The sequence below is a fragment of the Pempheris klunzingeri genome, chromosome 2 (genome assembly GCF_042242105.1).
Source record: "Pempheris klunzingeri isolate RE-2024b chromosome 2, fPemKlu1.hap1, whole genome shotgun sequence".
Lineage (NCBI taxonomy): Eukaryota > Metazoa > Chordata > Actinopteri > Acropomatiformes > Pempheridae > Pempheris > Pempheris klunzingeri.
In genome coordinates, this window is record NC_092013.1 from 9,017,574 (window position 1) to 9,044,183 (window position 26,610).

The 26,610-nt window shown below is 41.4% G+C and overlaps 5 protein-coding genes across 5 annotated transcripts; 3 read left to right on the top strand and 2 right to left on the bottom strand.

Annotated features, from left to right (window-relative positions):
* The first annotated feature begins 635 nt into the window (after nucleotides 1-635).
* Nucleotides 636-2,502, top strand: LOC139220393 (neuritin-like). Its single transcript, XM_070852493.1, has 3 exons — nucleotides 636-687; nucleotides 1,404-1,557; nucleotides 2,268-2,502. The coding sequence occupies exons 1-3, from the start codon at nucleotides 636-638 to the stop codon at nucleotides 2,500-2,502; spliced, it is 441 nt and encodes a 146-aa protein (XP_070708594.1).
* Nucleotides 2,503-5,657: 3,155 nt separating this feature from the next.
* On the bottom strand, nucleotides 5,658-10,288 carry sys1 (SYS1 golgi trafficking protein). The gene is made up of 4 exons (XM_070843506.1): nucleotides 10,159-10,288; nucleotides 8,430-8,692; nucleotides 8,268-8,335; nucleotides 5,658-8,008 (listed from the first exon to the last, which is right to left on the bottom strand). Exons 2-4 carry the CDS (start codon nucleotides 8,589-8,591, stop codon nucleotides 7,768-7,770), a joined length of 471 nt encoding a protein of 156 aa, XP_070699607.1. The 5' UTR covers nucleotides 8,592-8,692; nucleotides 10,159-10,288; the 3' UTR covers nucleotides 5,658-7,767.
* A 1,839-nt stretch (nucleotides 10,289-12,127) lies between these two features.
* On the top strand, nucleotides 12,128-16,309 carry LOC139220619 (bile acid-CoA:amino acid N-acyltransferase-like). The gene is made up of 10 exons (XM_070852537.1): nucleotides 12,128-12,407; nucleotides 12,839-12,938; nucleotides 13,888-14,078; nucleotides 14,177-14,352; nucleotides 14,483-14,599; nucleotides 14,827-14,912; nucleotides 15,197-15,290; nucleotides 15,415-15,495; nucleotides 15,671-15,806; nucleotides 15,941-16,309. The coding sequence occupies exons 1-10, from the start codon at nucleotides 12,128-12,130 to the stop codon at nucleotides 16,039-16,041; spliced, it is 1,362 nt and encodes a 453-aa protein (XP_070708638.1). The 3' UTR covers nucleotides 16,042-16,309.
* A 131-nt stretch (nucleotides 16,310-16,440) lies between these two features.
* LOC139207151 (protein S100-B-like) lies at nucleotides 16,441-17,625 on the bottom strand. Its single transcript, XM_070836795.1, has 3 exons — nucleotides 17,551-17,625; nucleotides 17,196-17,339; nucleotides 16,441-16,593 (listed from the first exon to the last, which is right to left on the bottom strand). The coding sequence occupies exons 1-3, from the start codon at nucleotides 17,554-17,556 to the stop codon at nucleotides 16,441-16,443; spliced, it is 303 nt and encodes a 100-aa protein (XP_070692896.1). The 5' UTR covers nucleotides 17,557-17,625.
* Nucleotides 17,626-19,932: 2,307 nt separating this feature from the next.
* On the top strand, nucleotides 19,933-26,020 carry inpp1 (inositol polyphosphate-1-phosphatase). Its single transcript, XM_070838717.1, has 6 exons — nucleotides 19,933-20,157; nucleotides 20,919-21,124; nucleotides 21,213-21,273; nucleotides 22,222-22,422; nucleotides 22,520-22,694; nucleotides 24,000-26,020. Exons 2-6 carry the CDS (start codon nucleotides 20,921-20,923, stop codon nucleotides 24,490-24,492), a joined length of 1,134 nt encoding a protein of 377 aa, XP_070694818.1. The 5' UTR covers nucleotides 19,933-20,157; nucleotides 20,919-20,920; the 3' UTR covers nucleotides 24,493-26,020.
* The last annotated feature ends 590 nt before the right edge of the window (nucleotides 26,021-26,610 follow it).

Sequence of the window (26,610 nt, forward strand, 5' to 3'; positions counted from 1 at the left end):
CACGCACCAATCCCTATTTTTCTCACCACATTTAAAAATGTCTTCTCTTCAATCAACTAGAGAAAAGATCTAAAATAGCAGTCTCAGACTATAAACTACCCCTGTAATTACAACCAAATGACACAGTTCTTCCCTGGAAATTATTAGGAAATAATACACCTATAAATAAAAGAAAAGGTCATCATATCAGCAGCTGATAGCTACTCTGTCCTGTCAGTGGGGCTCCAACACTGAGACAAAATTACAGATCATAATCTATAAAGTACCATAAAGGTGAGTGGTGACAAGGGGGTGGGGGCGGGGTGTCACCGCTCACTTTGGGGGTATTCAGGAGGGTCTCGCGTTGGTTGGGGTGTCCGGTGCAGATGGGGGACGCACGCCGGGGGGGGGCAGGTAACGTCAGCAGCCGGCCGGAGCAGGCCACACACACACACACACACACACACACACACACACACACACACACACACACACACGCCAAGTGTTCGGCGCCGCTTCATCCCCGACACACACCGAGACGCGCTCATGATGGCCAGCTGATCAGCTCCGCGTGACTCAGCGCCGCTTTTTTCATTGGGATTCACGAGCGCCTCGGCAGCATCCCGCGCCCTCCGCTCGGCTTGAGATGGGATGATATGGGATCTTTCATGTCGACGAAGATCGGAGGGATTCTTGCGCTCGCCTTGGGTGAGATATCTCAACCTGCTCTGTGCTTATTTTTAGGCTGCGAGACACTTTTGGATGGTTTGACAGACAAAACTGCTTCACAGCTTCTTCTTTTTTTAACCATCCTGCATCCGTCACCGCTATGATTGTGATCTTTATTTCTCTCCATCAGTGTTGCATGGTGGTTATGAGAGCTGCCTGCACCGTGGCCAGCAGCTGGTAGTACCAGTCGACGGCACATACTGGGTGTCTGTACTTAGGAGATAGTGTGCAAGCTGTCAGACGTGCAGCATCCAAAGAGAAAAACCCACAAAATAGATGCATTTTCCACTTTTACTAACACTTAGTGCTGCTATAGTGCCCATTTGACGTTATCCTCTTGCAGATTGTTGTATTATCGACATGTTTGAGAATTTACATCGCATATAGCTCTGAGGAGAGCATTGCACCCCATGTGGAGGGGATGTATTGGCTGCAGTGGTCAGGACGATTCTCTGTGGTAACATCTGCCCACCGACATCCGTCTGAAGGGAAGCTCAGATGATAGGACTGCAAAATATTAAAATTTGCACATGAATAGTCATGTTAAAATCACACAAAAAAAAAATGAATGAAATGTGTTTTTGTGGAGAAAGTTGCATGATCTTAAGTTGTTGTTGTAGAGAAAGAGAAATTTCATTTCACACATTCAGTACAAAAAATACCAACTTCGCCTGTCACCTGTGTCTGTTTCGCAGTGCTGCTCTCCCTGACGGTGTCGGGAGGCTCTGCAGATGTGAAGTGTGAGAACATTTACAAGGACTTTTCCGATTGCGTCTTGGAGCTGGGAGAGAGCATGGACAACTATCAGGAGAACGTAACCAGCGAGAGGGGAGTGGCGGCCGTGTGCAGGTGATAATAACTTTTGAGAGTGTGTGAGCAGCGTGTGAGCAGCATCCATTTGTGCACATGGGACACCCCCACTAGAGTCTGTGTGTGTGTGAGACAAACCAGCTGTGATGGGCCGGAATAAAAACCTTCACTAAAAACCACTTACCTGCAGCACTGTGCCCAAAATTGTACTTCAGTTCAATTTGCATGAAATAGTGCATGCTTGAGTGAAACACTACAGACAGATACAGTATGAGGGACTCATGTCTTCACAAAATACTGGAGAGAGAAAGAGCAGATGCCACAGCCACAGAGGGAGAATAGAGAAATGAATGGTGCTGAGACACTGAGCCATTGTACTAAATAATTTATGACTGTGCTGCAGCAGTAATGAAATTCCGGGGACGTTTTTTGTCATTGTTACTGCACACACTCTACAACCCCGGCAGAGCGTATTGGAAGACAAAGACATACACATAAGCCTTCTGTGTTAAAAAAAATGCCCACTCGCAATATCGTCTGTGATATTGTTTCTCTTTGTGATGCAGTTGCCATGGTAATTAAAGCTCCGTTTGACTCACTCGAAGTCAACGAAGCCATCTGAGTGATAGATTATTGGCGAGTAAATTAATCCACGGCAGCCAGTGCACGTCTGCATGCCGAAGCCGGGATGAACTCTGAGTGTAAAGGCAGGCGCAGCGTTGATCTGATGATGCTCTGTTTGCCACCAGCCACTGGGAAGCTTTCCACACATGTGCCCTCATGGCGCTGTCCGACTGTCAGGAGGAAGTCAGCTCCATCTGGGAGACCCTGAGGCAGGACTCCAAGAAGATGCGCTTCCAGGGAAGTCTGTTCGACCTGTGCAGCCCCAGCTCCTCTCCCAGCATGAGTTCCCCTCTCGGTGCTGTTGCCCTGCCACTGATCGGCGTGCTGATCATGGCTGGGCCCGACTGGTCCTCTTTATAGATGGGGGTGGGAGTGGTGGGCTTCATATTTTCCGAGGGTTCAATCAAGCTTACAGCCAAGGATTTAAGAGGAACAAATGTTTAATAAGGATTACTCTGACACAGAGCCATGGAGGTCTGTGGCAAGCCAATCAATATTTGCTGTGATGAATAATGTTTGAAATCTTCTCAAATACTTCAGCTTGATCCTCCCTTATGTCTACAAACTGATAGATGGAAGTTGAGAAATTTACTTTTCTGCCAACAGATCAGACCAGGCGGGCTAAAGCAAACACTGAAAGAATTCAAGGGATTTCAGATTTGATGTGAGCCTGATCAGAACAGCCTGCAGCCCGACACCTGTGGCTCTGGTTTACCAACATACAAGGAGTGGACACAATATCACCAACACCCCCTGCAGTGGAAGCTATACTCATGAACACTGTCATGTTTAGGTTTTGTGGGTTCAGCGCTGAGGTGTTGATGTCTTTGTGTCCACTGTACCGTGTATTGTACGGGTTTAGCATGATAGTTAAAGGAATAGTTCAACATTTTGGGAGTTAGCTGAGATATAAAATGCTAACTAATGAGCTGTAGAGGTGCCGGTAGGTGGATTTTGTTATGTATGGACAGAGTTGACAGAGAACTTGCTCCTGGCTTTAGCTTTATATTCAGCGTACAGACACGAGGACGGTATTGATTGTCAGCAAGACAGCAAATACTGAAAATGTTGAACTATTCCTTTAATTAAGAGCTACATTGTTATGCTAGACACCAATTTTCGGCAAAATTAATCTCCAGTAAATTTGTAAAAATACAAATGTAATCACATTGAAAGAAAACATTTAAAGGAGCACTTCACCAAAAATAACAACAATATCTTAGTAAAGCTATTTGAATATGTTAACTTAAAAGAACCAAACCTGAAGACCAAACCAGACAATAATCTGGCTTAATTATGCCAAAGCTAGCGACTAAAGGTGAAATGCCCCTTTAACCTTTTGCAAAGTGTAGTAAATGTTAGTGTAAGTGACAATCAAGCCACTTGTATAAAACTTTAAACCCCCTCTTCCCCAACACTTCGGCCCGCTGTGGCTGATGTTGCACGGCTGCTATAAAGACACCAAAAAACAGACATCACACGATCACCTCTCCAGCTCCTCCCTCGGAGCCTCGCCACACACTTTGGTTCAGTCTTACCCTCGATCAAACTGAAAATCTGAAGTTTGAACGTTCAGTGTCGTCTCACCCGTTTCTGCTCCACCTTGTGTGAAAATGTTCACCTGAATTAGCACAACATCACTAAGACTCATCTTTAAAGTACTAAAGTACTCGCAGCACAAGCACAATAGGTCATAAAGTCTGCAGATAGACGACACAGATCAGATTTTAAAAGAAGAATCTGCATAGTAATGCAGACAGAAGTATATTTAAAATCTCCTAAATTATTTATTTCACTTTAAACACATATACTTAATTTCTAATAAAGTCAAATTATATGCAACAGCTGCTGTAATACAAAACATTGGCTTATTTTTGTAAAATATTCATACAATCGCTTTTGTGTCCACAACATTCCAATTAAAGATCGACCCATTAATGCACCGCGCCATTATGATGTCAAACAAACTGCGCAGCTCCATTTATCTGTTTCATGCTTTGAGTCAGTTGAATATTGGGAAACTTTGGCTTGATTTTACATAAAATAATCACACATTAAGCTTCAAAATCAGCCAAGAGGGACAGTAATAAGGCAACAGGTGCTACAGTTTGTACGTTTCAGACTCTTTTAACTAATAAAACATATGAGATATCACAAATCCTAAATGGTCCTCTAATCTCTATGAAATCAGCATTTAGGTTGAATTTCCTTTACAAAAATCTGATGTTTTTACTGTTATTGCAGCAGCCACCTCGATTCCCAGCAGATTAAAAATGAATGAGCAACAGCATGAATTTGTTTTTTGTGCTTTTTTGTTTTTCCAAACTGTCACCATGTGCATAATTCCTTTAACACTGAAGTCTGTCCCAACAGGCATTATCAACACATAGAAGATCTCTGTGGTCCTGAATATTTTTCCGTCCTCTCTTTTATCACAAATGCATGATAGTTTTAGTGACAGTGCTTCAGAATAAACAGTCTGTTGATTTTATCCTTGGACAAAGGGTACAGTGGTCTTGACCTGTGCATGAAGTTAGGCTATCTCCTCAGTGTATCAGCATCCTTTTTACGCAGATTCATCACCCAACCCCACCTCCTTTACCTCCATAAGCATGTTGGCTCTGGCTGTTTTCTATTTATTTCATGTTTCACGCGTGGTAGCGTTTCGTCATCCATCGTGTGTCTGGTGGTGAGAACACAAACACAGTTGTGACGTCCTCAAAGCATGAGCAATATGTGCAGTCACTTCTCCAGAGAGGACTCTTATCCCTTCATATGCTGTCAAAGAAAGCATGAAAATGATTGCGTTATCATGAGCATTACACCACAAGAAATGAACCCTAATGGCGGTTTAAACATGGAAGGAACTTCTGAATGTAAAAACAAGTTCAGTGTCCATGTGGGTTTTTTTTTTTCAGTTCACTGATGGAAAAGCACACTATTTACAAGACTGTATAAAGCAATATATGGCAAAGTAATGTGTTTGTAATAATAAAGCACCATGTTTAAAACATACAGTGTGTGTGTTCACCTTCATCTGTAATGGAGAGCAAAGATCTAGAAACAAAGTGGTGAAATAGCGGAGCATTTAATCGATGCAGTAAGTCATCCGCTGTGCGACTCATTTACTACAGAGTTTCTGTTTTTAGCCCTCCCTGAAGCAAAGTGCTGGTAATGAGGATCGCAACCAGTATCTTTCAACTCGTTAGTGCTCTCCCATCTGCTCCTTTCCACCTGGACACTTCCAGCAAACGCAGCGGGAAAAAATGAGGGATCAGGGCCCAGGGGTGGAAAACTTCCAGAGATCCAAAGACACGCTCGTAGTGTGTCCCTCATTAGAAGACCTATCTCTGATGTCTGAGGCATAATGTCCAATTATTTCCTCACCTTCGGTTTCCTGACTGTTTTATATATTTTTTTCCTCCAATCCATATGAACTTGTAGTGTTTTATTAAACGGCACATGCACAAAAGGTACTTGCACTGTTCCTTGATGCTGATGCCAACACCCTATATGTAAAACCTGAATGAAGAGGAAACATATGTACATCTGTGATGTTTGTACACTAAAAAAAAAAAAAAAACAGTCAGAATTTATTAACATGAATAGGTCCATCTTTGAGTTCTCTGCATTTAAATACATTATAAAAACTTAAGTTTAAAGAACACAAAGGTGGTAATGGAAGTGAAAACTTCCAGAGCAGCCATTGCTAGAAATAATCAAACAATAGGTGACACTGGCTTTAAAAAAAGCTTGGTCATGAGTTAAAGGAATAGTTTGGCCTTTTGTGATATACGCTTATTTGTTTTCTTAATGACCGTTAAAAAAAAAAAGGATGAGATCTGATACCACTCCTGTCTGTGCAATAAATATGAAGATACTGTCAGCAGCTGTTAGCTTAGCTTAGCTTAGCATAGAGGCTGGAAATAGGGGGAAACAGTTAACCTAGCTCTGGTCTGCCAAGCCTCCCAGCATCTGTACACCAATTAACAATTATACAATTAACACATTATATCTCATTTGTTTAATCTGTACAAAAACTGAAAAAAAACAAATACGTGATAGTGGCCAGAGAAGCAGTCTTTGCAGGTTGTCGTCAACAGGACTCCAGGAAGTCACTGCACCAGGCCAGAGAAACTGTATAACCCCTGTGAAGCCACATATTGTCATTTAACACTTGAACAATATAGTGTTAATTATTAAGTTTAAGAGTGCTGGATCTCTTTTTTTTTTTTACCTCAAGACACCAGGCTAGCTGGCTGCTAGCTGTAGCTTCATGTCCAATGAACAGACATGAGAGTAGTGTCGATCCTCTCCTCGAACTCTCAGCAGGAAAGTGAATGAGCGCATTTCTCTAAACGTCCAAATATTGTACAGCTTTTAAATTTCAACCCCTGCAGCATAATGATGCACTTGTTCCACACTTTAAAAACCTGATTTCAAAACGAGACACTGCATAGTCCACACTATCAAAGCTGTAAAATTTTGACCAGACAGTCACCACACAGGAAAAAAAGATATACGAGTACGTGTTCCAGGACCTGTAATACTCGATGATAATAAGCCGTTGATTTACTTTTAAAGCCGTCCCTTAATGAGAGAGCTGAAATTGTTCCAGAAACCAACAGAGCTGGGTATTTCAGCCCCTTTTCATGTCACGTCCCCACAGACAGTAACAGTGTTTTCAGAAACAGAGACATAGCGTGCCGTCAGAACACAGCTGGTGGCTGACAAACTGTCCCCAAAGTGGCCGCCTCATCTGCATAATAAATCATGACACAAAGAGACGAAACAAACAACGCTAGCTGTGCAAAATGCTGAACTAGCTTGACAAGGGAGGCCTCACATGAGCATTATGAGACTGAAAGTATAAGCTTTATCCAGAAAGGTTAAAAATTAAGTCGGATTTTATACTTTTAACCAAAAATGTGTTGAGATTTTAAAGCAGAAATATTGTATATCAGAAGATTATAGTGCACCTGTTAAACAATGTACCTGTTACCCAACAGTTCGCATATAGATGCAGTTATGAGAAAAAATGCTAAAAACTGCAGTGGATCACTTTGAAGATTGGCATCTTTATATTGCAGTGAGGTGTAACCAGAACATTTGAATTTTAAAACCAAAATATCCTGTAACATGATGTTTGTTTGCCAACCCAGCCAGCTTGTAATTCTCAAAGAAAAAACATCTGTTGTTGACATTTCTTGCTCTTCTGCTGCTTTTTAAGAAAATCTGTATTTGCTCTAGAGTTTAAATTAGTCATTTGCTCTGTGAAGATGAGCTCATGCTGTTGTCCTTAAAATGAACTTAATTACTAAGAAAAACCATATCTATAGCCAGTAGGTTCAGACAAATGTGTAAACTGATGCCTGTTTCACGATCATAAAACATATATCTTAATATGCTAAAGAGTTAATACTATCCAACTTTTATTGGACAGCTATGAATAAATAGATCAGTTCATCTGCCGTGTCGTTTAAAGAGGAGAAAGATGACAACCCCGCGTCTACGCTGACGGAGGTTCACGCTCCATTTCCTTCACAAGTAGCAGAAAAACCTCCTCTGAGCAAGTTCCTCTGGGGTTAACCGTTCGCAGGTTTTCAGAGTGGTGTCAAGGAAACTTCACAGGTTAGATTTGGGTCCAGTGTTGACTGGAATAGCCCTGAGCTCACTCCGCATGCACAAGTACTCTCCAAGTACAGCCATCAACGCCATGCAGGCTACATTGACGAGCCACCAGGACAGGGCAGCTGGAAGATGAGCGTTATAGATCCAGCAGCCGATCATATGGAAGAAGTGCACGGTGACGGTGAAGTCCAGGCACTGTTTCCCTCGTCGGATGAAGAACCACAAACCAAGGGCACTGCGGGAAGAAAGACACAGAAAAGTCCTGTTATCAGCTCATTTATGTTTCACTTTGTGAGGATACAAAGATGCTGCTGCGATGTTGTAAATGTTCAAGTTTAGCCACACACCAAATCTATTTAAATTATTTTTTTATTTTACTCCTTTATGAATAAATATTTTCTCTAGGAAACTATAAGATGTGTAAGTGTTTGAATCTAAGATGCTTAACCAGCAGCAATTTAGGTGTCACAGCTCTCATCTCTCTCATTACGTACCAGGTAAGAGAGTTCAAAATGAATGCCATCATCGAGAGCCTCCCCTGCACTGTTGCAAAGCCAAGGACCTGCCAAAGCACAGCAAAGATTTTAAACACAGGCTCAGATGTGGACAAATGATCCACAAACAGGTCGCACATAGGCAGAGATCTTGTAACTCACTTCATAGCTGAAGATCTGGTCCAGTGACCGGTTAGTTTGCACCAGACTGTCCACTCCAGCCAACCACAGGCCCAGGAAGCTGTAGTAGATGCACTGCATCAACACAATCTGGCTCACGATGAGCACCGGGTCCCAGATGTAGCTACGGAAGTGACTGGCCATTGCGGAGTGATGTTACACGAACAGGCCCAAAGGATGATAACAGCTGGCCCCGACTGTTACCAGCTGGCCCATCCAGTGTGACCTGCACGTGACCGCAAAACCTGACACACAAACACAAGCACTCAGTTACATTTAATGTGCCATTAACATATTTCACATCATAAATTTTAAATCTCTACCAAGAGGTGTCTCTTTATCTTAACAGATGGAATAAGAAATATGGGCTAATGTCACCAAATGTACATGTTGTATGAGGCAGTTAAAACAGGAAAGTGAGGTGCTGGAGCTCCTAATGAGCTCTGCTGTTAAAGACATAACCTTTACTAGCTTGTAATTATTGTGCAACATTTTAAGCTTTTTCTTCTTGGGGTATTTGGTTTGTGATTAGTTTAAACCACAATCAGTCCTTAATTACCCCCCTACACAGAGTCAGTAGGCCAGGATACAATCATGCCTCTTTTTTATCTTTCATATATCAAATTTAAACTGAGCTTTACTACTATAGCAAGACTCATACTGGATTTTTGAGGCTGATACTGACGTCTGTATTTCAGAGTTTTATAAAATGAATATAACTGACAATATCATTTTAAACACATAACATAAACAACAGTGTTGTCGTGGATCCCCTGTGTTCTATTTTTATTTCAAATAGTGACCAAAATACATACTGAGCAGCACATTTTACAGAGTAAAATATCAACTCTGGTGGTCAAACTATGTAATGACTGACACACTACATTTAAGTTTGAACAATTTATCCAGTTAATGACATTTCTGCATCTTACTTACAGCTTTATAAGATATCTACAATACTAAACCTGCACTGAGCAATAATCCCACAATCTTCACTTAAAAGTTACCATGACTGTATATAATTTTATTGTGTATAATCGGATCTCATTGATTGTGTTGCTATAACACTGCAATTTCCCTATAAGATAAATAATCTAAGGACCTAAATCAATGGCTAATATCGATTTGGTGAATTTTTCGGTTCATTTTACTGTATTTGTTCAAGAGAATGATGTAAAGTCAAATTAACACAAAGACAGAAAACATAAAAGCTGTAATTAGTCGACCAAAGAAAAATTTATGAAAAGATGCGCTTATGGTTTAGCTTAGATCTCTGTACAATAAGAGCCACAGTTACTACGGAGTCCTTTAGATAAATATTGAGCCACTTCAGTCCTTTAAATGACTAGAAAGAACCTATAGTTCACCTTCCACTAGTTTATCTGGCATTGATTGTACAACTGATGCTCATATCTAAAGTGAACAGCAGGCTAACCGAGTACGCAGCTAACTAACACACTCAACAATTAGCAAAAGCTAGCATGAACGTTGTCCAGTTAATGCCACGTTTAAACAAGTGACTATCTTAAACCCCTCAAAAGAAACCCCCATTCAGTTCACGTTAACCTAAAAGTTGACAGATATTTAACACTGAAGTCTCTTTCTCGTCTAACGGTACAACAACACGGTTGATGACCAACAAGTTACAGCTAGCATGGAGCTTTTCTTCAGCAGCAGAGGACGAATAGTTTCAACAGATAACGTTACAGACCTGAGTACTCGATTAGAAAAGTCTCACGGTGTCGTGTTGACGATAATCCCCTCGGTTTCTTGCTGTTTTTGAAACTCCACTGTTAATAAACCGGGCCTTGTGGTCGACTGGCTAATCCCGGCTAACAACACGGAAGTCACGGTGGCAGACCCGGAAAGAAAACTTAACAGCTGACACCAGATTTTCAAAATAAAATAATGTAGCTGTATTACGGAGACGATTTGCGCTGCTTTTCACGCAAAATTAGATCTATACTCAAACAACCCAAGCATAAATGTACTATATAATAAAATATATTTGGCCTGTCCACTTTGAACCGATGAAATGCCGTTTTTTTTTCCTTTTAATGAACGAGTAACATTTATTTTCAAATCCTTTCAATTAATCTTCCGGTTGTTGTGAAGTTTGAAGAAGTCTCTTTAAACTCTGCGAACTTCAGAGCAGTTGATTTATCTATAATAAAAACAATCCTTAGTTTTAGCCTATTACGAAAATTAGATTGTGGAATTATTATATTTATTATATAGTTTAAGGCGAAAGTTGTGATAGTTGAGATAGTTTTCTTTCTTTCTTTCTATCTATCTATGTCTATGTATATCTAGGTAAGGGATTTGATCTTGATATTATTCTGTTTCCACAGCGATTTGATCTTGATATTATTCTGTTTCCACAGAGATTTGATCTTGATATTATTCTGTTTCCACAGAGATTTGATCTTGATATTATTCTGTTTCCACTTGGACGTTTTAAGTCATTAAAAAATTGAGGGAAAACTCAACATTTTGATGGCAAAAATGGGCTGCTGGTTAAATTAACAGGGAGCTTGATGGGGAAATTATGCAGCAGCAGTCAGTGGCGGGTCAAAGCTCAAACCTGCAGGCAAAAAAATGTCAAAATTTCTCAGGACTTGTCCAGTCAGGATGCAGCGTCTTCAAGCTGGTTTTAAGGCAGTACCCGGCTGTGAAGTTATGTAGAGCAAAGGTCAAAATCCTGGCTGCAGAGCGAGCAGTTGAGAGGTTTAATGTTTAATTCTGCACCGCTGTTCACCACCGTGGTTTACCAGATAACATACATGCGTTTTAGTGTTTGATCTTCACTCGTTTCTTTTTTTTTTTTACAGGCTCGACAGAAACAACATGATGGTCAGAGCACATCTGAGTGTGACAACAATACGGCAGCTCATAGAAAGCAAGCTGACACCATGCATCAGTGTACACAGGAAGGCATGTTTGCATCGAGTTGTGGGTGAGAATATTGTTCTTGGTTGTTCGTGGTTTTCTTAAATGGGTTACTGGAGAGCTTGTGTCTGAGTTGAGCTGTGACTGTCTGACTCTGAGTACACATGCCACTGCACTGTAACACTGCAGGTCTCCAGCTGTTGCTTTTACACAAAGGTCTGATTTTAATGTGTGCAAACATCTGAGATAATAAGTGTTTGATTTCCCCCTGCAGCCACTGTTGTTACGTGTTGTGTTGTTAAGTGTTAAATAATCACAACATAGTCTGATTAATTTATTGAGATTGTAGTGCTTCTCTATAAATGCATTCCTGGACTCTCACTTGACTATTTGGTTGATATGTTGCACCCATGTGTTAGTACAGCAGTTATTTATGTATACTGCCGCCTCCAGCAGGAGGTTATGTTTTCTGCAGCATTTCTCTTAATGTTTGTTTGTAAGTGAGAGATGTAGTTTGACAGACGTCTGTAGAGTGTAAAGTAAACTTGTACCATGAACATAAGACATAGCATTTTTAAACATACTTGCTGTCATCTCATGAATTACTGCTCTAAAGTCAATGAAATCAATCTGGCAGTTGTGTCACCACATTTGCTATAATTCTGTACATTTTGATGCAGAATTGTGCAGCAATTTAAAGGCAGCGACTGTACAGTAGGCCAGGTGGTAACACTGTTAGCTATTAAATGTAGGGTTAGTGAAGAACCTTTGAAGTGTCTTTGAGCTGGACAATGAACCCAATCTGGCTTCTGATTACTGAGAAACACTTCTCAGAGTTTCCTCTATTCCCTCGAATTGTAGGTGGAGTTCGGTGGAACAGCAGCTGTAGAGAAGCCCCTCTGCTGACGGCCGCTCCTGTTCGTGGTCTCATAGATGAACAGATCAGCATCAGAGGGCGTTTCCTGCCCGCTCTCTGTCCTGTCACAGTGTGCGCACAAATGCACAGTGACGATGGCGACCTGTGGGAGTCATTCGCCCATTATAATACAAATGCAGATGGAACAGTCAACTGTGAGTCACACTGTGTTTTGTACTTTTGTATTAATTCAATTAACACAAATTTAATATATCAGCATGTTCCACCGCTGACAGAAAGCACAGTAGTCGGATTACAGGTGTAAAATGTAAAACAACTTGATTACAGTTTTAAAACCGAACTTTATGACAGTAGCCACCATTTTTGTAGTTTTTACAGCCGGTGTAACACAAAAGGAACTTATAGTCAATATTGAAAGATTTTAATTACGAAAAGAGCAATTTAAATGCTTTAGTGTAAAGATGCAATTAAATTATAGTTGTAAAGTTGTGAACTTGATGGGAGTTACAAGTTAACATTTAATCTATTTATTGTTAATGCAACTTTTAGATATCAGATTATTTTAAACATTTAGACAGGCAGCTGGTAACCCTGTCCCCTCTCTGTTGCTCTGTCCCCTCCTCAGTGACCAGGGATCATTCAGTCGGAGGTTCCTATTTGGGCTGTGAGCCAATGGGACTGTTCTGGGGTCTGCAGCCAGCTCCTGGTGGGAGAGAAGGTTTGAGGTAGGTGATGAAAACAAGCCCACTGAGAGCTAAAGAACTGCTTGTTACAGTTACAGGTCAAAGTCAAAGTGGCCTGGATTTACTGTATCCTGGCTCTGGCCCAAATTGTATCAGATGCCATGATAATCATGTGTTTTGGAAATGCTCAAAACTGCACACAAACCAAGATATTTAACACATTCTCCTACATATGAGGGGGAAAAATGGCCCGGATCCTGTTATCGTAATATTTGGTTCTTTCCTCAGTAATAGTGGGGGTAGCCAGACACCAATCAGATCTAAAGGTATTCTCAACATTAGTAGCCCGCCTGTTTATTCTTCTCAGCTAGAGCTGTCCCACCCCTCCATCCCATCCACACTGGACCAGTGTAGTAATGTCGGTCCTCAAATTAGATAAAATCAGGGCTCTTTAGGTTTCAAAAAACTTGAATAGAAACTCAATTGAAAATTTGATTCCGTATTTAGATTAACAGGTGCCCAGATCTCTGCTCTGACATTGTCCCCCACCCTCCTTTTCACCTTCTACTTACTTTGCCTTCATCAGCTGTTTATTCTGCTGCCATTACAAACAAATGAATCCTGGTTTGTAAGGTGTGCAAGATATTGTATTCATGTTTGGTATTTATACAATGGTGCTTTTTTGCTATTTGTTTTTGCTTGTTATCTTGTTTTTTTTTTGTTTTGTTTTTTTACTGGAAACTTAATACAATCAATTTGAAATGTTTTCCACTTGCCACACTTCCAATGATATGTGAACGCGACCTGACTCAAACAATTAGATGGTCCATATAAACAGATGCGGCTGTCATTTGAACTAGCTGCTAAACTACTGACTGATTCCCACAAATACAATCCCTCCATCCCTCCAGCATCCAAACTCAAATATTTGTCATTGTTGTAGAAAAGGTCGGTGAAAGTTTCCTGAGTGAAACGTGTTCTTTTGTTCCAGGCTGAGGAAGAAAAACGTAGAGACTCCATACGTCGTGCGCCTGTCGTTGCGGGACGGCCACGTTTCTCCCAGTGAGGCACAGAGTGCCGAACTGGCTGCTGTCACTGCAGAGCGCTGGTACATGGCACCGGGCACACAGAGAATAGACATCAGGCAGAATGGGGTTGTAGGGACGCTGTTTTTGCCTCCTGGTGAGCACAAACTTCACTCACTCACACATTTTAAGACTGGTGTGGAAAGACTGTGCCTTCTGAACAGCACTGGTCTCTGTACTGGTTTCCTCCTGCAGGCCCAGGCCCTTTTCCAGCCATGCTGGACTTGTGGGGAATGGGAGGAGGACTGATGGAGTACCGCTCCGCTCTCTTTGCATCCAAAGGCTATGCTAGTCTGTCCCTCGCCTACTTTGGGCACAAAGACTTGCCTGGCCCCCAAAACAGCATCAATGTTGGTTATTCATATTTCAAGGTATGCAGGTTTTACTTCATCCTATGCTATGCTCAGTTCTTTCTGCATCATGTTTATGTCTCGTGAAAAAAAGCTCACGGTTAATTTAAAAATTTTGTCATTTGCTTAATTTGCTTTTTTGTTCGGACAGTCAGCTTTCCGCCTACTTCAGGATCATCCTCAGGTCTGCGCCGACAGAATCGGCCTCATGGGTCTCTCCTATGGAGTCTTCCTGACTCTTCAACTTGCCACTCAGACTGATGTCAAAGTGCGTCTGGAAGTCCTGCCTATGTCATCCATTTCAGACAGTTTGATCAATACATACAGTAGCTCCTCGTGCATGAAAAATCACTCCTTGTTTAGAATGAATATATAGTAATAAATATACTACATGCCTACATACATACTATAGGTTAATTATGATTTTTAATAAGTTTGGTGAGCTTGTAGGATGAAGTTTACACTAACTTTCAACAATTTTTGTTCTCTTCTCAGCCATCCTGTGTGATTTGTGTCAATGGTCCTGTAGGAAGTACTGTAAAGCTGTCAGATGTAGATGGCAGTTCTGAAGACTTTGAAAGGTAAATAGTAAATATATTACTTGATTATTATAATGTTGTCAAGACGTCACTGTGGAATTATTCCACAAATGCATCTGATATGAGTGGGTCTAGTTTCAGGTCCACAGACTAAAGTATTACTTTTTAGTCTTATGGATTAACAGAGATCTAGTAAAATAGCTTTTCTGGTCATGAACCTCGACTTCCTGAGTTTCAGAAACAGAAAATGTGTATCACAGAGATTGTTTTCAACAATTTTCTCAAATTGAATTAAAGAAAATACGAGCTGTGTTTTTCTTTGTTAGTCACCAGACACACTGGAGATATGATGATGAAGGCAACGTCAGCTTCAAAGAAATCTCTTTGCCTGCCAACCTTCGTCCTGAGACCAAAGTGAAGGTGATGTTAAAGACTAAACTTAAAGCCCCCTGATACATGCACTGTGCACACACACACACACACACATATTTTGCATCAACGAGAGAAACTTTGCTCCTGAATGATGTCTTATTTCTTTTTGCAGTTAGAGGACCTTGTCTGTCCGTTGATGTATATATTGGGTGAAGACGACCTCAGTGCTTCAAGCATAGAGAACGCAAACCTGGTAGATGATTTTTCTTTTGCTGTTTTATTCTCCTTTATTACAGATTATTAATGTTGGAAAGCATTCATTAAGTAGTCCGGGATAAAGACCTTTTCTTTGCTCTTGTTTGCACGTGGTTACGGGCTCACCGTACACTTCTCAGCGGGTGTTTTATCTCTGTTTTATTGGTCATCAGATTGAGGAGACACTGAGTGCTGCAGGTAAATCTCAGCTGTTCACTCGTTTGTCATACCCTGGCGCTGGTCACCTGATCGAACCGCCTTACACACCGAACGCAAGGACGTCCCTGTGGAGCATCAAGCCAACAAAACGTGAGCCATGATCCCAGAGCTTTTCAGCCAATTCCTGTTTTACACTTGTAATCATTACATTGTTAATGTTTATTAAAAGTTTTCTGCTATGGAAAGCAATAAAAATTATATGTGCTGTCTTTTTTCTCCTGCAGGAATCACTCTGTGGGGAGGTCACCCTGCGCCCCACGCTGCCGCCCAGGAAGACTCCTGGAAGAAGATCCTGGATTTTATGGAAAAGAACCTGAGACGGTGAATCTGTGACTGTGAAATGCTGTAGTTATCTAAGAGAGTTTCATGTGCAGAGAATTGAGGGAGAAAAAAAGAAATGTGTCTGATAGATGTAAAACACCTATCAGAAATGGTGTGGATCTGCCAAAGTTTAGGTCACCAGATGCAACTGCAGCAATGACTCTTAACAGATGCCTTACGTATAAAAAATTGCATTAGTTTATCAGTTGTTTTTCATCTGTGAGCCCTTCTTTTGTTTTATGTTAACCAGCTTTTATAATATCCAACAAAACATGTAACAAAGATCCAAGTTCTCACACAGCTTGTCAATCACTCAGTCCCACTTTAGAAACTGCTTTAGTGATCATCACATTTTTAATGAGCAATGAGCAATGAGTTTACATACTAATCATGAGTTTACATACTAATCATAATGGTAGCTTGGGAGGAAGAGTTCATGGCACGCCGAGGTGACCATGGCGATGAGGGTGATGAACTCTTTGAAGTCGATCTCCAGGTCTCCGTTCTGGTCGAGGTCCGCGAAGAGCTCATCCAGAGTTTCATTCTCCTGGATTTTCTGTTCAGCAGGAAAAGTGAAAGAAAGTGAATCATCTGCAGGAAATAGACAATAAATTTAGCAAGACTACAAAAGAAATATCTGTTGCAACGCTAGTGACATCATGAGGTTGAAATGCTCATTACACACCAGAGAGGAAAATTGTTGTATTGAATGAAACTTGATTGTGCCGGAAGGTGGTGATAGAGAACTGTTGTTGACTGCTGAGGCTGAGACTAAGCTGGTCAGCATTCAAAAATATAACATGGTGAGTTACATTTAAGCTCAGTTAGTATCTGAGGCTGAAATTACTTGGCTCATTTGGATGTGTGGGATACAAGTGTTAACGAGAGTTAAGATTCTTCATCGAGGGACCATGAATGCTTCATTGTTGGACTGACAGACGACTTATAGTTAATTCAACCAGCATGCAGGAAGTACAAGCACAGTTTTTACAAACATATCCAAGTATCTAATTTACAACACATTTTGCCTCAAAGCAGACGTGAAAAAGACACATGCCTGTTAAGAGCCCATTACCTTTAAGTGTCTTATTAGTATGAGTATGAGACTGTAGAGTGCTGCCATAAACATTTATTTACACTAGTAGCTCCATAACTCACCATTATGAAGTGACTCATCTCATTGTCAATGAACTCTTTAAGCTCTGCTTTCTTCAGCTTGCACTTGTGACCCGAGTATTTGTGGAAAACTCGGATGATAGTGAGCATGCCATTCTCCAGGTCTGACAGAGTCTCCTTTGAGGCCTGCAGCAAACAGTTTAAATCAACTCCAAATGCACAATCATTCTCCCACACCATCGTGCTGTGATGGATACAGTTATTTTTCTGTATATTCTTATACACTAAATACACAGCAACAAGATGCATGCTCCTCATATTATGTTATTATCATCCAGGAATAGATTTCAGATACATGAAAATAAACAGTTTGCCCGAAACGGTTAGTCTATCTTACCTTCATCTGAAGAACGTCCTCTGCCTTGTAAGGATCGTAAGAGCGATTGATGGCTTATCTAGCAGCGCCTTGACTGCCTCGCCCAGTTTAATGTAGACACTAAAGTGTATTGATCAACCGCACGAAGGCTTCTCGCCGGCCATGTGCTACATAATGCACAACTAATGGAAACCAGTGGTCAGAGCCTTGACCAGAAACCATTTGCTCTTAAAATTTGTCATTGGGCTGTGATCAAGTTTCTCTGTTTTGTTTCGTGTGTGTGTGTGTGTGTGTGTGTGTGTGTGTGTGTGTGTGTGTGTGTGTGTGTGTGTGTGTGTGTGTGTGTGTGTGTGTGCGTGTGTGCGTGTGTGCGTGCGTGCGTGTGTGTGTGTGCGAACTGTATTTGAGTAATGAGTGCATTTTCCTGTCACTTGCGGTCAGTTCACGCCTCTGTTGTGAGGGTCCAACTGAGTGCCCAAGCCTGTACATCTCTCTTTGTAAACCTGTCAAACAAAAGAAAATGAGAGAGTCAAAAATAATTGTGCACTAATTATATCAGCAGTAAGACACTGAGAAGAGAGTGTTTTTGTGAGCATCTGAGTACAGCTTCAGAGCAGGAAAATGTAAATTCCAACAGTGTTTGCAACACTGAAGTTGTCAGCCCTGATTTTGGCTGTGAAACAATAACACTTATCTGAGTGAATTGACATTATTAAGGTTTAATGCAGAACATCCTATATAGCTTCTGTAGTGCTCCTGTAACAGCACTGGAAGCACTTTAGCTGTGTGTTTGTGGTTTAAAGTTTTGCAAGGACAGATACTTTGAATGGCTTTTGTTGAGCTGCAGCTTCACTTTTAAAGATCTGTAAAGATTTAAAATATGAATATATAGGGGAACATCTTAGTGTTATGCGGTTATGATATAGCAATCAAAGCTTTAGATGTTCCCTCAAATATGAACACAGTGCCAGTCTGCCCAACTACACACTGCAGTGAGCTCCACAGAGGCCGAGAGGAGACTGTTTCCTTTTTCCTCTCTCTTACAATCCGTAGATAAGATTATTGAACTTTAATGAGTAAACATATTTAATACATTTTGTAGTGAAAATGAGTTGGAAATTCAGGAAATGTCTCCAAACAATAAGCCACTGCCCTCATAGTTTCAGGTCACTCTGATATTAAACACACTGCAGTTTCTCATAAATATGTGGAGGTTTATTTACCATTTTCACAGATTACACACTGACAATAAGCAGAAGTGGTCGTGGTATCACTTTTTAAACTGCCTCACCCAGGAAACGTCACTGGAAGGCATGACAACAAATAAAATGCAGTTTTAGAAAGATCAATAATTTTTAAAAAACTATCTAAATTTTTCTTTTAAACAATCTTCATAACTGTTAATGTTTTAAGATATACCAAGAGATCTTATGTAGTCTAAACAGACTTTAAGGAAATCAGATGTAAAGCTCCGTCCCAGTCAGTCCATCGGTGTTAAAGTGGGAAACATAGAAAGAACTCATGGCAATGATTCAGTGTATAAAATGCTAAAACAGTAACGGTTTGTCAATTCATTTGTAATAATAAGTATACAACTATATTAACAAATAAATGAATTATTTAAGATGAATTAGCCCTCAGGAAATGACAAGCATACAGCGAGGAAGGGAGGAGGACAGAGGAGTGAAATAAATGTTTCTAATTGGACGATAATACTCTGCTTTTAGTTGCAGTTCAGTGTTCAGCAGGAGCTTTCTTTTCTCTAAAAAAAAATAATAAAAAGAAATGCACAATGTCCAGAAGCTGAAAACCATAAAATGTTTTTCCATGAAAAATGATTTCAGTATAGTCACCAGTTCCATTTTTGTAAAGCAACTATTTGAATGATAAGTTGTTTCAGCTGTACTTGTTGAGTAGTTTATAACATAAAGTAACAAGTAACTAAATCTGTCAGATAAATAGTGAAATAAAAAGTACAATATTTCTCTCTGAAATGTAGCGGAATAGAAGTAGAGAGTGGTATGAAAAGAAAAGACTCAAGTACAAGCACCTCAAATTTTTACTTCAGTACAGTGCCTGACTAAATACTACTTTTTCTTTATGATGCACTCAAATGCAAAACAAAAGAAAGATTTAAGAGCAAAACCTCCGGTTCTGCAATGATTTTTTTTTTTTGCAAGAGACAAGATAAACTAAACAACTTTGGTTTGCAAACAAAACTTATATAATCTATATGAAATATTAAAAAATAGATGTCCCACTTTCCCTGAAATCACCCTTCAATGTCCGATTCAGGAAGCTTGAATTTCGCATGCGTCTCGAACGCACCGCGGCTGTACTTCCGGTTGTACGCTCCTTCTGCGGCTGCGCGGCCGCCTGCGCCTTCAGGTCGGCGGCCTCGGTGTGAGCCGAGTCCCACCGCCCTTCCTGCGGTAGGAAACTGACGTCAAGAAACCAGGGCGGACGGATCCCAGCGATAACTGAGCGCTTCAGTGCCTCAGTTTCACTCAAACTACACGTCCTCTGACACCGAAGCAGCCGCCGGCGGTGACCCCGGGACGGACAGAAAAACAGCCACCGACAGCGACTGAGGAGAGGGGAACAAGGAGCGTGTTGCCCGGGTTTCTGGTGAGCTTTCACTCATTTCACAGGGTTTGTTTTTTTTAGTCCTGTGGCGTTTAAATTCCTTTGCTGCATTATCTAACCCCATAAATGCTAAAGCTAAACCCTAGCAAACATGTTCACTGGGATGTTAAGAGCTTTGTATAGTTAGCTGACTGGAGTTGAAACAACTAAATCATTATTTAGTTTTCATGATTTTCATCCTTGGATGAAACAGTGTGTAGGTGGCACTTTGTACACACCCCTTTGTTCTTTTTGGTGTTTTTTTCCCCATTATTGTCATTTTACTGCACCAATATAAAATAATAATAAACTCTACTGATGCAGCACCTTTAAAAAAAAAAAAAAAAACACAGTTACAAAGGCTTCACAATAAAAGCAGGACATTTAAAAACCACAAGTAGAATAAAATGAACTTAAAGCCATAAAACTGAACACACTAACAAATGTGATGCACAGGTTTGTTCTGAAGTTTTGTGAATTTTCTAAATCATTGTTTAGAAGTTGGGATTGCTGAAGTGTTGTTTTGGAGAGGATTGTGAGCTGTGTATCTCACATGCAAAGACCTGAAGCCACATCCTTCCTCTCTCGCTTGTCTTTTTTCAGAAATGCCCTGTTTTCATTTTGAGGCTATAATTAGCTCTGTGTGTGTGACCTGCCTCGCCTCCCTATCTCGCTCTCTCTCTCTGATACACACACACACACACTGACACACAGTTTCCATCTCTAAGTGGACTGAGAACCCTCTGCTCCTCTCTTCTCTTCAGGCATGGCTGATCTGCTGAGGCTGCTGCTCCGGGTGGCTGAGAAGGCGGCTAACGTGGCTCGGGTCTGCAGGCAGGAGGCTCCCCTCTTCCAGCTCCTCGTGCAGGAGAAGACCGGAGATGACAAGAACAAGAAGTTCGTCCAGGACTTCAAGACGCTCGCCGACGTGGTGATCCAGGAGATGATCCGTCATGACGTCGGCGCTCAGGTAGGTGATGCCAACGTGAAGTCTAAATGTAGAGAACCTGGAGTGTGTTATTGATTGTAATCTTGTCCTGTGTGTTGTTTTTGTGCAGTTCCCCGAGATGGCTGGTTTCATACACGGAGAGGAGTCCAACAAGTTTGAAAACGGGCTCGGTAATATTACACGTTACACACTACATGGTCATCTTTGGGTGTGAATGACTTTGAGCTCTCTGTCTCTGTCTCAGTCGGGTTTTCTAGGCACTTGTATCCTGAAGCGTGTGGTCGGGGTCGGTCAGTTTGGGCTCCAGAACTGAATCCCTGTTCTCCTGCAACAGTTTTCTGCAAAGGCTGACATTCAGATTTGCAGTTTATCAACTTTAATTTATCTTTTTGTGTTGAGAGTGAGATCCAGTGATAGTAGATCACCAGCAGGGCAAAGTGGACATGTCTGTTGGTTTTGGGTATTTGACTGGTTGCAAATTAGTTTGAGAATTTGCACCATGCATTATTGTCTACTCTTATAAAGTGTGCCACCTTAAGCAAACCTAGTTTAACTCCTTCTTGAATTAGCTGATATTAGAGCTGATACGAGCCACTGATTGTTTGCACTATAAAATGTATGAGACAAGAGAAAAAACATGACTTCTCAGCTCCCTAATGCTCAACCTGACGCCTTAACTTTTGAACTGACAGCGTATGTATTTGTGTGACTATATTTTCAGATTTGATGTTAATTTTTATTGCAAAATCTTAAATTGAACTTGCTGATACATGTAGACACTCTGTTCACACATGAATGATTAATGGATTATCTTCAGTCCATCGCCTGTTCATTGTAGCTTTTGTTGATACTGTGGTCACTTGGCCTTCTGATTCTGGTTTGATAATAATACTACATAATACACTACTAATACTAAAACGACACTTGGCCTAGTGATCTGCACTTAAACCTCGCCCTTACTGAATCATCTTTGATCTGAAATAATCAGAACATGAAGCCAACACATCAGCGTGTCCCTGTCTAAATATTTAGGTACGCTGCACGTGTCGCTGTGTGAATATTTAAAGTCGTCTGGTGTAAAGTAATCAAATGAGGACCAACTGGCTCTGTGTCACCAGGAGAGAGTGTGACGGTCACAGTCTGCGGGACAGAGGGGGAGACTGCCACGCTGCTGGCCTCGGTGCTGGACGGCGACCACACGGCGGCGTCTCTGCTGGCTCGAGCCATCCACCAAGACCCGGCGACCATCGACGCCAACACGGACGGCCTGACGGTGCCTCTCAGCCCCTCTGAGCTCGGCATCTGGATCGACCCCATAGGTGAGAGGCTCACTGTTTGCCCGTGATCCAGAAACTCAGTCTAGCGCGCAGCAGAGGGTAGAGCCTCACTGAAAACTGTTTCTCGTTTCTCATTAAGACGCCACCAGCCAGTACATAGAGGGCCGGGAGGAGGTGCTGAAGGAGGGTCACCTGTCTCCCTCGGGTCTGCACTGTGCTCTGGTCCTAATCGGCGTTTATCTCCGGAGCACAGGTGAGCCGGTCATGGGTGTCATCAACCAGCCGTTCAACTACAAAGATCCAGCCAGTGGAGGGTAAGTGTGCAAAAAAACAAAGAGTGTAATGATCATGTAATTCATAATTGATTGAGTTGATTTCACTCACTTAACATTCGGATTCTACCAAAAAATAAAATCCTCCTCCTGCTCAGCTGTGTAGTAAAAAGTGCGATCGCCACCAACGCAGAAACGTCTCCTCTTCTACCTCTGAGGATCTGACGAAGTAAATTTATATCACACTCCTTGATCTGATCCAAGTGTCTCTAATTTTAGAGTGTCCCAACATTACTATTAATGTAAATACTACTAATAATAAGTATGCAATATATGGACACATATTAGGTACACAACTCTGCCTTAACGTCTGTCGCTACCACCAAGTTTATAATGGTCTCTTTTAAATTCACTTCCACGTTTATAACCAAGGTCACAGTTAGAGGTGGAGTTGTGCTGGACTACGTTGTACTGAGGTGTTCCTAATCTTTTGTGCCTCCCATTTACACACGTGAGGGGAGCAGAACATTAGAAACGCCTCTGATTATACTGCAGTTCAGTCCAACACCACCACTAACTGCCACCTCAGTGATAAAACACATCATTTAACTAACCCCTCCATGACATTATAGGCATCATAAAAGTAGACGTTACGACACAACAGTTGTATTGGGTTGCATCAGACTGTACAGACTGTTTACCTCATGAATGAGTGTTACTTCCACCTCAGTTTCCTTAAAAACAAAAGTATTCTGCAGCTTGCTGAATATTTAGATGATCCTTTGATACTCAATAGATTCCATTAAAACGGCAGATCTTTATCCACTGTAAGGAATGGTAAACACATGTACACAGTGTAATACATGTGTTTTAACTTGAGCCAATGCTGCCTTTATGTTAATCTGACAGCATTTCAGTTCAGACTTGTGCCGTGCGTTTGTTCAGATATGAAAATGTTCACATTTACATAAAGAGGTGCATGTTTGAAAGGGCCTTCATGCACAGAGAGATATGTCTGTCTGTTTTTGTGTGTGTCTGGACTGCGTGTACCTTTCACTTTCTCTGTCTTTATCTCTGAATCTCCTCTTCGCCTCACATGGACAGAACTCATGTTGCGAGCTCAGTTTTTTCCAGGCTGAGTCTGACCAGATACTCACGCGTGTCAGATCAATCAGAGAACTGTGGGGAGTGTTTAGATGATGATGTGACCTACTACGTGAACAGCTATGTAACCTAGGAAATAGATTTTAGGGCCAGCTTTAGCCTGACAGCGGCTCTAATCAATGTTTCTCTATATTCTTTTGTTCTGTGAAATATTAACTACCTTTTCATGATTTGCGCTCACAGCTGGAGGGGGAAGCATTTCTGGGGCGTGTCCTGTGGCAGTGTCAACGTCTGCTCCGAGTCCCGGCCAAAAGACGGACCTGAAGGGAGGCTGTCTGTGGTGCTGAGCTCCAGCGAGAAGCCGGTGGTGAAGGAAGCGATGACCTCGCTGTGCGGCCCCGAAAAGCTGATGTACGCCTCCGGAGCCGGCTACAAGATCCTGTGCGTCATTCAGGGCCTGGCTGATGTTTACGTCCTCTCAGAGGGAAGCACCTTCAAGTGGGACTCATGCGCTCCTCACGCCCTGCTCCGAGCCCTCGGAGGCGGGGTGGTGGACCTCACCAAGGGTCTACGGTCCAGCTGTGGAGCACAGGACCACCACACAGAACTGACCTACCACCAGCCTAACGCTGAGTGTAAAGGAGCAGACCGCTGGGCCAACAGTGGCGGCCTGGTGGCTTATCGAGACTGTTCTCGGCTCCACAGTGTCATGGAAGCTCTGAAAGGCAAGCTGTAGTTTAGAGGACAGCGGATGAAATCAGCACAAGCTGAAGCAGTTATTGTTGCTTATATGATCATATTCATGTTTTCTATATTAGTAGAGGGAGAGAAAATATTTTAATTATATAAATATAATACTGTCTAACTTTTATCAACCAGATATATTTACAAGTGTATATGTTAAAAGATTGAACATCTGGTCTGGGCCAAATAATATTTTGAAATAGTGTCATGTTACAGGTGGGATTTAACAAGGTTTGAATTAATTGGATTCATTTGGGATCAATATACAAATCAGAGTGGTACAGGCCTTGAAAATTGTTGGTAGTTGGTAGTTGATAAAAATGTGTCATGTCAGGGATCGGGACGTGAGACGATCACTGGTTTCTACAAGTGACAAGCTGTGGAGATCCCATATGTTGGCTTCCTCCTCGCAGCCACAACAAACGGAGCATTATTTGTGGATGTTGTTTAGCTCAGACCTGATGATCATTTATGAAACATTACTAAGCTTTGTTGCAGTCATTGTTATCATATTAGCTAAAAGAAAGTACAGTGCTCACTGCTGGACAGCTGAGGATCGCGTCACTGCCAGAGGAGGGACCGCTTCTGACTGATCTCGAAGTTTCTCTCTTCAGTTTTTAAAAGTGATATTACAATCTCTCCACCTTATCTAACCTGGAAAAGGCTTTAATAAGTCAAGTGTGTGAGAATCAAATCAAGCAGGAGCGCTTGCCTCTCTGAAACAGCTCCTTCTAAGGAGCAGAGGGACTGACGAGCCCTGCCCTTACGGCACCGTTAGTGAATAAGGTCAGACAATGGAAAAGCCATATGAGGTAAAACGGTGACACAAGAGCCTTTTTCAGTATGAGTTTAAATAAAATGTCAAGCTAATTTGAAGGATGGGACCTATGCAGGCTAAATGAGTGAAACACAGATTCTTAAGTGTAATTATGATGTATAACCTCACTTTCATTGTGTGTGTACAAGGTAATAACTCTGATATGCATTGTTAAGTAACGGGGAGATCATTTGCCGTGTATCCTGAGCATAAACCAGAACAACTATGTGCATATAGGAAATCATCTTTATTTTGAAAACCAGAGAAAGCGGGGGAAAGAAACCCAACAGTGATATTTTAAAACTGTTTGCCAGCCAGGGAACTCGCATCATAATTCCCTACAAAAAACCCTGATGATTGTCAGATATTTTTTGCAATATTTCTGCATATTCTGTTTAAAAAGTTGAAAAGAAAACCTGGAGTGGCGCCTCTTTCGTTGACCTCCTGGACTTTGAACTGCTACCTTTTAACGTACAGCGCGGTACATTCTCAAGTCAAGGTGGACACATGGAAAACGACGCACTCCGCTTGGTGTGGTTACAGATGTGGAGACAGTTTCCTAGACAGGGACTGAACTGGATATTTAACAGTTTATCATGATCTAAAAATTAAATTTTTCTGAAAATCTGGATAGGAGTTTAGAGGGTCAAGGCCCAAACACACTTGATGGAAAAAACTGTAAATTAAATATTTATCAAATTAATTTTTGTTGATTTGTCTGATTATCACACAGTCACAATCCGAATTCAACCCATCGAAGTCCTCATAGTTCTGGCTTAGCTATAACCTTCCATTTTTACCAGAATAAGCTAAATCCAGGATGATTTTTACATTTTGAGTTGGTTTAATTTTGAAGAAACGACCACTTTACTACACAATATGTCTTGTCCATGTCTCGGAAACTGGTCAAATGCGAACAAGAAGAAAAACTATTTGACACACAAAAAGAAACATGGCAAACTTAAACGTCCTGCTTCATGAGCTCAAACAATATCTGCAACAGAGGTTCAACTTTTCAAACCCACGTTAAGCATTACAGTGCCATAAAACTGCTCTAATACTTGGGTTTCTCCAGAGCGAAAGGGTCGTGCAATTCAAAATATTGATTTTCAAAAAAATCTCACTCATTTAACATTCAGATTCTACCTGAAAAATAAAATAAAATCTTAGCGAGCTTAGCGAGCTACACCTCCTACTCAGCTGCGGCTGGAAGAGTCTGTTTAGGTTAAATCACTGAAGACTGCTCAAAATCCCTCTGATGTTATTAGCAGGGCGAGTGTGCAAATTAACACC